Raw genomic sequence first — 12,641 nt, forward strand, 5'->3', positions numbered from 1 at the left:
GATCTTAGAGGTCTTTTCCAATCTTAATGATTCTGTAATTCTGTAAGACTTCTTGTTCTTCAGTACATCTTGCTCATATCCTCAAGAAACGTCAGGCAGTATTGCATAGCTTTTTAAAATGCTAATTATTGAGATAAATTGTGTCTTCTGTACAAAATCTGCAAATGAAAGCATTATTTTAGATTGAAGTCTTTTTTTTTTTTTTTTGTCTAGCTTAAAACTTAGCAGTGAAGAAGATCCCATATGTTCTAGGAAGAGATTTTAGAAAAAATGTCTGCTGGGCCAGCACAATGGCAGCTCTCACAAGTCATACTAGCACTTTCTGTTAGCACTTTCATCCATGATACGTGTGTGATTTTTTTGGGGTGTTTTTTTTGTTTGGTTTGGTTTTTTTCTTTTTTATATATATTCTTTTGCGTTAGGGACACAGGAAGTCAGATGTTTACTTTTGAAAAAGGAAATAAGGAGAAATATTTTTTGGCCCTTCACACTTTAAAGTAGAAGCTAAGGAGAAAAGACCTCAGTGTGTTTTTAAGTGCATGTTCTTTAGTAGGAAACCTGTAGTTGCAGCCATACTAAATTTGTAACTTAAGCCATAGTCTGCCCATCAGCATCACCACGCCTTTCTTCCCTCATCAATATCTGGGTACCAGTAGTTATAGAAGGCACTATCAGCCCTCAGAGCTCATCATTGTCTTGGGCTGCGTGCGGCTGCGGTTGATTTGGGTGTCACTCGTGATATACATGTGCTGGTGTGGGAACCCTGGGGTAGCTGTTGTTCCTTTAGAAACAGAAAGTTCCTTTTGGTTTAGGCCCCAGGACATCTGGCAGGACACATTCCTCTGCAGAAAGCCACCAGTCCTCCCTGTGGACTGTGGGGAGAGAACAGAGTCAATCTCCATGACACCTTGCATTTTTTTGTTTTGGGATGGTGCTTGGGGGAACTCTGGGATCTCCAGAAGGAAATACTTGCTCAGGTGCCTTCTTTTTCTACCATCCACAGAAAACTGTCTTGTGCATTTTGTTTTTGCCATCTCCAGTTATTTTTGCTTCTTTGGGAATTCAGTCTACCCTGGCATAAAACTTTTATATTTATTTCAACCTGTGTGAGAGAAACACTTCAGTTGATAGCACAAAACCGAAGCCTCACTTGAACAAGTGGTCCTAAAATAAACAAAAAGAAAGAAAAGTGCAAAAATACAGCTTATAACCCAGACATGGAATACTCTGAAACCCAGGCCGGTGAGAGACCCTACCAGAGCTCATTTGATACGCTCCGTCCTCAGGTTACTGCCTCAGGAAGACATTGGTGCAGCTAACATGATGCATCTGCATCATTAGGTGAAAACAGAACTCTGCTTCCAGGGTGATTTTAAATTACATGCACTAATTTCATTAAGGAGTGGAGTTCAATCTAATCATTAACATGGTTAGACGCTACGGTCGCAGGGTGTCCTGTGAGTAGGTAAATGGAAAAGGTGCATTTTATTGATGCTTGCATGAACAGGTCTTTGGTAGATGTGACATGATTTTGTTTCTTCACAGTGTAGTTAAACACATTTATTATCTAAATGTAGCGTGGCAGCTGGTACAGCAAGCTGCTCCTGTCAGTGCTGATATTAACTGCAGAAGTCGTCTGGGAAGAGAGACAGTACCTCCTCCAGGCTGGAACAGTGATTCAGCTGACCTAACGTGAACAGAATAATGTGCTGTGAGCTGCTTTGGTGGCATGGGGATGATTGTTTAAGGAAGGAGATGTTACATCCTGTATTCCTCTGTAATATAAACTAAGATATTATGGCATAATTGGAGGGGGGTTTATTTATTTGCCATCAGATGCAGTGCTGGGTTTCTGATAAGGTACAACGTTAACTTTTTAAAAAATCGGTTTGGGATATCCTTTTAATTTTACTGGATACACTTTCATACGGTTAATCGGAATATTTTTTTCACTCAACCCTAATCTCTGATTTTGTTGAACTTCTGCTTCTAGGTTATGGTGGGGAGTGGGATGGGCTTTCTTACATATATTAGATTTTAAAAATGTAACTGTGCAGGTTTCCAACCTCACTTAAAAATAAAATCCTGTAGATTTACCTGACTTAGGTAAAGGTCAGTAGGCTGGCCCCCTAAATTTCATCAGCTCCTGTGCTTGAAAATTGAATGAAGTAACTTTTCTGTGTATTTCCAAAATTGCTGTATTGTTGTGACACTTATTGGCTGCTCTTACCCTAAAGCTGGTATCTGTCTGCCTCTGTCTGAATCTCCTGTTTTGATTTGAAAACTGTATTTGCCTGTGCTGCTGCTCGTTGCAAAAAAAAATGCTGTCTGCACAAGCAACATCATCTTGGCGTTCAATAATCACCAATTACGTTTTTATTGCAAGTCCCATTAGAAAGCATTTTAATTGTGGATTATCATTATAATAATTACTTCAGAATAGCTATTTTGGTAAATTTCCAGTAGTATGCAAGCCCTTAGAGCGCAGAGCCTCTCCGAGGCCTTTCAATGCATTAAATATGCGCTGCTGGAATCTTAAATCAAGATCTCCTGTAAAATTTTTCCTATAATTTTTAGCTTTTCAGATATTTGGTAATTTTACTTATTTTCCATTTAAATGCTTGCATTGCATTAAATTCATATTACATGCTTGTTTTCCATTCTTTGGTGCTGGTAATAAATCTGAATTTAAGTATCTAAATGGTAAAAATTTTCTTACAGGTTTCAGTTCGAGTTTGTCTTGCAAGCTAAATGAGAAGTTCAGCCCAAGAGTTAAAAGGTGATAGTTAGGGCATTAAATACTTTCATAAGAGCTTGTTTATGTACATTTATTAATTAGCTAACACATGACTGCATATTGGAAGGAAGCTGTAGTAGCCTGTTTAGGTCTTAGGTGTATCTCTAGATCTGTTCTCATTCCCATCCTCCCTCCAGCCCTCATTTCTGCCCGGTGCTGCCCTTTCCCTGCCCGCACCAGTGCGACTCTCTGTATTGTCCCATTGTAAACTGGATCACTGCAGTTAGTCCAAATAACTGGAACCCTGTCTGGAAGATGGAGTGAGTGGCAAGGAGGCAGGGGATGGCAACGGGGGCACAGAATGCCTAATCGCCTCATCTGCTTTATGCCAAAGCCAGCATCTCACTACGGGGCAGCCTTGCCACAGTTTAGAAAGCAGGGCTGGGGAGGGAAGCACTCGCACTTGGAGCATCCGGATCACCATAGGATTGTCTTGGGGATCCTGTAATCAAATAACCAAGCAGCTTGAGTTCCTTTGATCATGCAGAGGCCCATTATTCTTGAAAGGATGAAGTGTGAGTCATGATCATGCTTGCTTTGAAGCTTACTAGAACTCCCATCTTTCTTTGGAAGTAAAATGAGTCTGCATAAGCCCTAGAGCAGGGGTCTTCGTGTGTTCTGGTCTGAGAGCAGATGAATCCCTGAAGAACAGTGGCAGATGACTTGTGTCTTGCAGTTGCTCTTTGAAATCCACCTAGAGTAAGGCTTGAGTTTGCGTTCCTGCAGTGCAGCTAAGCTTTTGAAAACAGCCTCCTTCCATTTCCTCTGGCTTGAGCAGATCTCTATTTTTATTACTCATGCCCACTACTCTCACTTTGACTTACCAAATTTAGCTTAAGCCAGCCCTGGTTTCTTCTATAACTCGTGGTATTATTTCCTCAAAGAGGCAGTTGGGGAACGCTTTAGAGCATGATTTACCAGTTGTGTGACCAAACCCCAGATCCACATGGTTTTGCAGGCAGTAGTGAGAGTGTTTAGGTTTTTTGTGGGGACATCCCATTGCCCTACCTCTTAAATCAAGAGTTCAGAGTAAGAAGTTGGCTGGTGTAATGCTTTTTAAATTAAAGACCATTCCTTTTTTCTCAGCTATGTATCATCTGACTGAAGAGAGTCTGCACAGATGACTTGGGAATAAAATGAGTAACATCTTCAAGCCTTCAGGCATTTTGCTCTATTACCAGCTATCAAGGTCATTTGATAAAATTTGTGAACTCACTGGAGCTGACTTGTTTGTAGCTCTCCAGTTTTTAATGTAGTGCTTGTGAATGCTCCACAAGCGTAAAATTAGTAGCATAACACAGCAATAATTGTAATTATGTTAATATATTTCTGGAATATACTTGCTTAGGCAAGGCTGTATACCTGTGAAAATATGGTTTATTATTTATTATTTTAATCGGAGAAAGGCAGCCGAGCACAGTTTGTTTATGGTGAGTCTCAAAGTATCTATTTTCAGGCCATTACTTCTTGCATGGAAAATAGCAATATGTCAAAATGCTTTCTAAGGTATGCATGGCACCCAAGTGATTTATTTTTCTTAGAAAAATAATAAATTTTAGTTGTTACCATGTGTTTTGATGTATAGATTTAAGTAATTGTTGCTCTGGGGTCAATATTTCAACAACCAGTTGTATTGAAAAGGAGAAGAATTCTTTGCCTGTTTAAATGAGGATTTATTACTTCAGTTGGTGTTAATCTAGCAAGTGAGTAGAAAGACTTGCCATCTAATAAAACAGCTGAAAACATTTATTTAGAAAAAGCCAGAAGAAGGGGAAAAAAAAGACTTTATAGCAGAACAGATAAGCATGTGTATAGCAGGTATTTATTCTGGGGGCTTGCATGTGACCGTAGCCACATTACTTGGCAATCACATTGCAATTTTTATTAGAATTTATAATATGAAATTGTTGATCAAAATCAGTGAGAGATGTTGTATAGTGCCATTTGCTGTAAATGAGATGTGTTGCATTGGGAATTGTTCTGCTGGTGTGTTTTAATGCCTCCATGATTCTTGTGATCAGGAGATGGATGTGACATTGCTGCTGTAAAGTAATGAGAGAATCATTGCACCTCTGACAGGATTTGGCTAGTGACACTGAACTGGATTGCCTCAGAAGGTTTAGTGGAAGGCAAAAATAAAAGTTTTCATAACTACGTAGTTTGTAATCTGCAAAGCTCCAGTCAGTGGTTTGTCGTATTAACCAGCTTCAGGAGGTTAACGTGCAATGCAGCGTATTGCGGCGGCGAACCCCTGAAACAGAGAAATGCGATTGCTGCTTACTTGATTTGACATCCATGAAACGGCAGTTAATAAAAAATTGTTGAAGCAGCCCTTTTTTTGTGCGCTTCTACCAGAATGTATTTTGCCAGGCAAAAGGAAGGATGGACAAAGAGTTGTGTTTTGGTGTTCTAATGTACCCGAGTGCTTTCCAACGTCTGTCCATAATCCGTTCTAACAGAAGTTTGAGACTATTCTGCCGGAGGCTGGACCATGTCTGGACAACCTCAGCTAATGTGGGGGAATCCCTCCAGATCCGAGTAAAATTAGGTTTTGCGTTTCACAAAATTTTGGATAAGGACACAAAGCTGACACAGCTTTTAGGAGGAGAGACTTGAAGCTTTTCCCAAAAGCTTTGGCAGAATTGCTAGGCTGCACTTGAGTTTTTTCCAAACTCATAGACCTAGCTTTAGAAAGACTTTCATTTTAAAAAAAATCCTCTGTGTCAGTTTGCCTGTGAATAGGTTTAGTAAGGCCTGGAGCCTTTTGAACGAGAAGAAGCCCTGTAGCTGTCACATTTGAAGCTCTAACAGCTATTTCTTCATAATGTTTACAGCTGCGGCTGATGTGTAAATAGTTTGGATGTTTTTTCCTTTGCTATTAGGACCATGTTATTTACCGGTTCCTTCACTTAAAGTAATTGTTGCTGTGTAGAATTCTGTGTTTTATTCATACAACCTTTCTACGCTTCTACTGCTTTTAAGCCTAGCACCCTTATATTGCTGCTTGGCAGGTTTCCTGCTAAACTGACTGTGTCTGAATTCATCTTAGCTTGCTGCCATCCTTCTTCATGCAGAGCAAGTTAAGATGACTTGGCAGTACCAAGGAACTGTTAGCATTTCCAAAGAACTGTCATTTAGGTTTTAGTTCCCTACCTTTCCTTGTGCTAGTAATCATCTGATTTTGTTCAGACAGGTGTGTTCCTCTCTTGTTTTGGTTGCTTAGAGACTCCAGGAATGTTAAAAATTCAGTAAATACATTATCTTCTTGATAATCTAGAAACTCTGTGCAGCTGAAGTTGGGCTCTCAGACCCGTGTCGCTAGAGGCATGTTGTGTGGGGTGGTGGTGGAGAGGGTTGTTTTGCGCTTTGCAAGGCTAGGTCAGTTCAGGCTTTAAATCAGTCCTGATTTATCCTGTTGCTGAATTTTTTTTTCTTCGTCATGGAAAGGACATTCTGCTTTATTTAAACCTTTGCCATCTCGTTGGACTAGAGACTAGGAGTGCAATCAAACCAGGCTTTAAAAATAGAGATGCTGATTAGTTGCATTTCTTGGCTGTTTGGTCAGGCCATCAGTAACTGCTTTGGAAGAAAGTGTGTAAAGGACACTTCCCTTCCCCTTCCCCATCCCCATCCCTCAGAAATTAGGTGTCACTTATGGAAAAGCGTTTTGACGGCCTGCTTCAAAAATTTGGTACATCTTTGATCTGCTTTTTTAGTAGCATAATGTGCTTTTCCTTTTCCTGGGGAAAAAAAAAAAACGTGATAAAGAAGAAGAATTAATTATATTTGTAGAAAATTGTTCTTCAAGGCCTTGGCTTTCATACCCCTTCCTCACTGAAGTGTGTTTCTCTCTCGCTGTGCAGCTGATAAGGCTGAAGTAAAACCATAGAAGGCATTTTACCCAAAGCCACCATGACATCCCTCTGCAGCCCTCAGGACCTGAAGGTGATGGCTGAGGTTCATCTCTGTTTGTTCCACCAGACACATCTGCCTTCAGCCTAAATCCCGCTAGCGAGCTGCGTCCTAATGGCGCAACAGCTGCACTGGGAGATTAAGAACAAATTCTGTGAATGCTTTTTCCTTTTTATCTGTATTGTCATCTTTGGTGGCAACCTCATGGAGGAGATTTGGGCAGCTCCTGACTTCATCCTGCAGCTACCTGCTCTGTACTGCTGCTTTTGTTTTAAAGGGGGCTGGAACTCAAGACAGGACTTTGGCAGAGCTGTCTGTAGGGGATCACCATGTCAGTGCACAGTGTTTTCTCATCACGTGGAGCAGCTTAAGCGATTACTGTCTCAGGTGTTGGTAGTGATTTAGGCTAAACTGTCTCATTTCTATTGAAGGAGAACAGAGAACTATTAATATATTCAAGGGAAGTGTCTTGGCTAGGGGGTTAAACATACTACACCATATTTGAACTGGTAGAAGTGCAGACCGGAGATTAATGTCATCACGCCTGTGGTTGTAGCAATCATTAAAAGGGGTTTGCTTTGAAAATAGGAAAAAAATACAAACAACCCATATTGAAACTCTGGGCTTTGCCTCAGAAATAAAAAAAATCCTCTGATGCTTGGAACTGGGAACCAGCTGCTGGAAACCCAGCGCTGCTGCCCCTTGGTCGGCTTTAGATTGTCGTGCTCATCTGCAAAAATGCTAATACCATTGGGAGCCAAGATTCATGTAAATGAAAGAAAGGAAAACAATGCTTTCTCAGTTTGCTTGCTGAATGTTTCTGATAGAATGCATGGATGTTCTACCATCTTGTATAATTCCATGCTGGTTTTCATCTTTTACTGATGGGTCCTTCACACAACGCAAGTAAAGTAGCATTTTTAAAAGAATATAGCGTACCATTATTCCCCTCTTCCTCCAAAATCTGAGAGGGTCAGATATACTTTGGGGTATAGGTATTTTAAGTTTCTTGCCTCCCTTCAGAGAGGTGCATTGGTATTCATGTTCACATATACTATAAAAATGGAAAGTCTTTTAAGAGGACGGTTAGTCTGTCCATCTGCTACTGCAAGCTGAAATGCTAATAAGTGATCCTATTTCTCACTCTGAGAACTCTCAAGCCTTCCAGTCTGATATGTGAAGTTAAAACTGAATTCTGATTTTTCAAGCAATATTTTTGATAGTTTTCTTTGTGCTTAAAAGCTGACCTAGGTGGATTCAAGACTTCAGGGCAGTGGTAAAGCTCTTTAATTTTCAGTCGCATTCTGCATCAAACCCACCAGAGTTAACAGGTATCTTTCAAATGAATTTAGGTAGTTTGTTAAGCCCATAGTGTAATACATTTAAAGTATTTTAAACTCTCTTGAGCATGTAATTCACAGAATTTCTCATTATATGAGAATTTCAGTACTTTATAACAAGAGCATGAGTTTGAGGTAATTACCTATGTTAGTGTGCTTTGCGTAGTTGAAAAGTAGTAAAGCGAGAAATAGGTTGTTGCGGGATGGCTTTATTTGATAAGAGCTCCAATAGTAGTCTTTAAAGAAGCATGTTCTTTTTTTTTTTTCTTATAGGATGCGAGATACTGCAAGAAAAATAGAAGAAAAGTATTTTTCCAATCTTGCAACGCATGTTGAATTTCTTCCGGTTGAATGGAGATCAAAACTCACCCTCGATGGAGGTACATTACTTGGTTCTTTTGCTGTTCCAGTAGCTGCAATCTGCAGAATTGTCCCCAAAAGCTTCACGCCCTGTTCTCTGCACGTGCCTTGTTTGGGTTTTATCGTTCTCCTGCTTGTAACTCAAGTCTCCTTTTTTTTTTTTTTTTTTTCCCCAGACACTGTGGACTCCATTACTCCAGATAAAGTACGAGGTTTAAGGGATATGCTGAACAGCAGCGCGATGGATATCATGTATTATACAAGTCCTCTTTACAGAGATGAAGTAAGTGTGGTTTTATGTATGTTTTACGAGAGCAGGGCGTAGAGGCTGAAACAAACTGGACTTAAGAAACATAAGCAAAGCTTCCTCTGAGAGACCCTGCATAAAGTATACTAACACTTTGCAGGTATGTAACGGTCATCCACAGTAACCAAAATACAGAGTTTTAAGAGAGGAGTAGAGATACAGCAAAAAGTACAATCAGTGTAATTTTTTCAGAGCAGAAATGGACACGTAAAATGGGTCTGTATAAGCAGCTTAGAAATGGGAAGGTTTTTTACTGTGTTTTCATGCATATTCAGGGCAATGGGAGTCCACAGAGCTGAGATTCTTCTTACCTCTTGCAGAATCTGTGGACATTTGTCATTTCATTTGTGTCAGATGGGATGGCAGCACGTGTAAATGTGCCCAGGCCAGTTTCAATGCGTTTGTGAACACTTTCCTTGCAGGAAAAACAAGACGGCCCTCAGTTACCTGTTTGTTAGGGGACTGTTCGTGTAGTGGAAGCTCCCATCTTACCTTGTCACACCTGTGTGGGCATGTGTGTGCTTCAGTCTGTGTAGCTGTATATGACCCCGTAAATCAGGGGGGAACAGCCTTGAGTAGGTGATAAAGAAGCCTGTAAAATATGCACAGTGCATCCCCCCATTAGCGTCCTTTCTGTGTCACACTTAACTGGAAAACCACTGGGGGGATGTTTTAGGATTAGTTTCTACATAAATTCTATTTTTTTCTGTATTGACTGCATTATATATGGAGTAATGGTAATCTTTTTGCAGCCTTGGTGCTTTGTGCCTGGTTAGGCTGAGGCGGGGGGAGAGACTTTAAAAGCTTACCTGGGGATTTGATGCTACCTTCCTTTCATTAAAATTAGATATGTTTAAGTCCTTTAGACTGGCAACATAACTTAAAAACCTAAGCTACCTAATAATACTTTTTTTTCCTGATAGCAGCAATGGAGGTGAGATCACTAGGAGCCTTTCAAGCTTCCAGCGCTAGCAATAGGTGTACTAAAAGCTGTAGCTCTCCTGTTGCTCAGCGCTGCGAAGCTCATTGTTCAGGGCTCCTGGGTTCTCCTCTGTGTATCAGGTTTCTGTGTCTGTTGTGGAACTGAGGCCAGCATGAACTTCTGTGGCAAGTGATGAAAACTGCTCTGGCAGCTCTCGAATAGATTTTTAAACTGCGTTAGAGGGTTGGCACGTCTGTGGGCATCTTATGGGAAATGGGTTAGCGAGTAAAGTTCAGGTATGCTGGCCAACAATGCATGAAAAATTTAATTCATTGGTCAGTAGAACTGAAGTTGCGCAGATATATCTCCGTCCCTCAAGTACAAGAATTGACAAATAAAATTAGTCTGCTGTGGCCGTGCTTAGATCCGACTACAAAAGACTAAGTTGTTTTTGCCACTGAATCAACTGAATTTTCTTGAAACGTTTGCAACAAGTTGATCGCTACCCTACTGTATTCAGGCAGCATTGATAAATCTTACAACTTTCTCAAAGCAAAGTTGTACAATTTGAATTGCAAGTATTTGTCCAAAAAAGAAAGTGCTATTACAAACTAAATGTTAAAACCTTGAAGAACAGGTTTCTGAAACATGTCTTTGGTGTTGCAGCCAAAATATTTGGGATGCAGGTTTTCTGGTTGTTCGTTCAGCTGCAGAGTTCGTGTTCTGCAGGTGGGCTGTTGGGATGTGACTTCTTGTTTGGTTCTGCTCATTTGGTTAGGGGTTGTGTAAAGCTCATAGTCATTAAATAGTTTTTGCATATTTTTTCACCCCTTATTTTGCCTTTACCTACAGAAAGACTTGTTTTGGTTAGTTTGGGTTTTTTTGGTTACTCTTCCTTATCCCATTTTATTTTCTGTGACCAAACTTTGCAGAGTTTAAACACAACGGTATCAAGTTGAGCATTCTTCAGGGAGAAAACCCAGCTGTTTTTCCAGATGTTCATGTGGAGCCATTTAGTGGCACTTTGCTCCGAGTGCTCATTCCAGCTCAGAAATGAGCCTTGTCTTCAAGTATTCACGTGGTCACATGTTGCTCAGAATTAGTATTCCTGCACGCCACTTCGTAACGTTGGCCTGGTTCTTTGTGGCACTGTGGGCACTCCTATTACTTTCCATCCAGAAATCCTAAAAGTATCTCAAAAGGAGCTAATTAAACGTTGCTGTGCAACGTGAATGAAATTGAGCAGTGCAGCAAGTTCAGCCTAGGGAAGAGTAAAGCTGGTATTTACCTAACAACACTCACAATACTTGGATATGAATAATCTTTCTACTTCCAAAGATTTTTCCCAACATCTAGAGGTAACATAACTGCTTCTTGAAAGGTTTTGACCACTCTTTCAACAGCTCATTGAGGGATATGCAAGCGGGTAGCCGCTATCTTCTTTCACAGGGGGAAGAAGCCTTGTCATCTGAGCTTTGACATGAGATAGCAGAGAGCTGTTTCAGATGTAGCTGGGTTGTTCTGCTACGTGTTAGGGGAGCGTGGTGGATAGCCCGCTCTCTGATTTCAAGTTTTGTTTCTTCTGCAGCATGGTAGGAGAATATCCAAAAGGTGCCTCTGACTTCTGACATGTATCGTGATACCAGACAGGTATTAATAATTCAGTACAGCCCTATGAACGTGTCAGACAGTCTGGTCTCAGACTTCGGTCTGGAGGACATCTGCAGCCAACAGATTCAGCTGTGGCATTTGTGCGTGGCTGCAAGTGAATTGTGCTGTGCAGGTCCTCGTCTATACAGTGGCCCACAAAGGGTAAACCAGAATCCCTCTTTAAACATTACCCATGTAATAAGGAAAAGCAATAAATGAATATTTTGGTGCACACCTGCCTATTTTTAAATGAACAATCATTCCCCACTTTTAATTCTGACCTTGCTAATGCCATCTATGGTAACATAACCTTGGGTTTTAGTGTCTTCAGTGGGTGAAGACTTCGTTTCCCATCTGTGTCACTGTAGCTTCATATTTCTTTAATGGCTGTAACAGAGATGAAAAAGACTAATTGATGCATAGTAAATTTAGTGCTGTCACCTTCATTATATTGTTAAGTGCTTATTTTACTGATCTTCTCTGTACTTGCAGACTAATTGTAATTCTGTAAATTATTGATATGTCCTGGCAGAAAATGCCTTTAATACAGGATAAATATTATTTGCATCCGTCACCCCAAGATCTCTAAAGATTTAGTGCAAATATTGCAATAGCCTCAGAAGATTAGTAGGAGATATTACAGATAACTTCCGCCACAGCCGAAGAGCAGGGAAGCGCGGTGGATGTTGAATGTTTCTCACCGACTGAGGTCAGGAAATGAGGAAGCCGGGGTCTGGGGCATGGTGGCTGTGGGCTGGGCGTTGGAGGTGCATGACAGGCTTTAGGAGGCCAGGGGGAATGCAGTGGAATGCAGCCAACAGCATTGCTCCCTTGGGCAAACTTCACTGTCCACCTCGAAATGGCTTGATGGTTTGCAATTATACACATGTTTAAAAGTGGAATTAATGACTACACTCTTGAAATTTGGGACAATAATAACTTTTACTAGAGCTTTCATCTCTCTTTGATATGAGGTTTTGCAATGGAAATGTCCAACTCATATGCACTTCTTTCAGCAATAAAAAGCAATTGTTTTATGTGTGTTTGAAAACGAGAGGGTTGTGAAGCAGGAAATATTTAACTGAGACTATTTCAACACTGGTTTCACTTATTCTGTTGAACTTAATAGTCAAGGAGCTGCTTGGAAGCACTTCCGTTGCTTGCTTAATTCATTTGATTGTTCTTGACTGTATCCTCAACTTTATAAAGTAATAGGTTAATGGATCTGCCTGAACCTAAACTTAGTCTGGAACACAGTGACTTGGTTAGAAATAGATTAGACTCAGCTTTTCAACAGAAAGAGGGCTACTGAGAGAGAGACTCGGGTCTGGGCAGATCCGCAGATCCTTCTTC

The 12,641-nt window shown here is 40.6% G+C and overlaps 1 protein-coding gene across 2 annotated transcripts in view; it reads left to right on the plus strand.

The window, feature by feature from the left end:
- Positions 1-12,641, plus strand: part of DDHD1 (DDHD domain containing 1) — a 65,826-nt gene that overhangs the window by 33,254 nt on the left and 19,931 nt on the right. For both annotated transcript variants that reach the window (XM_064461120.1, XM_064461121.1), the window contains 2 exons: positions 8,323-8,429; positions 8,586-8,692. In XM_064461120.1, the coding sequence (XP_064317190.1) occupies positions 8,323-8,429; positions 8,586-8,692 (214 nt within the window). The remainder of the gene's footprint in view (positions 1-8,322; positions 8,430-8,585; positions 8,693-12,641) is intronic.

Source organism: Phalacrocorax carbo, chromosome 9, assembly GCF_963921805.1.
Source record: "Phalacrocorax carbo chromosome 9, bPhaCar2.1, whole genome shotgun sequence".
In the NCBI taxonomy this organism is placed as follows: Eukaryota; Metazoa; Chordata; class Aves; order Suliformes; family Phalacrocoracidae; genus Phalacrocorax; species Phalacrocorax carbo.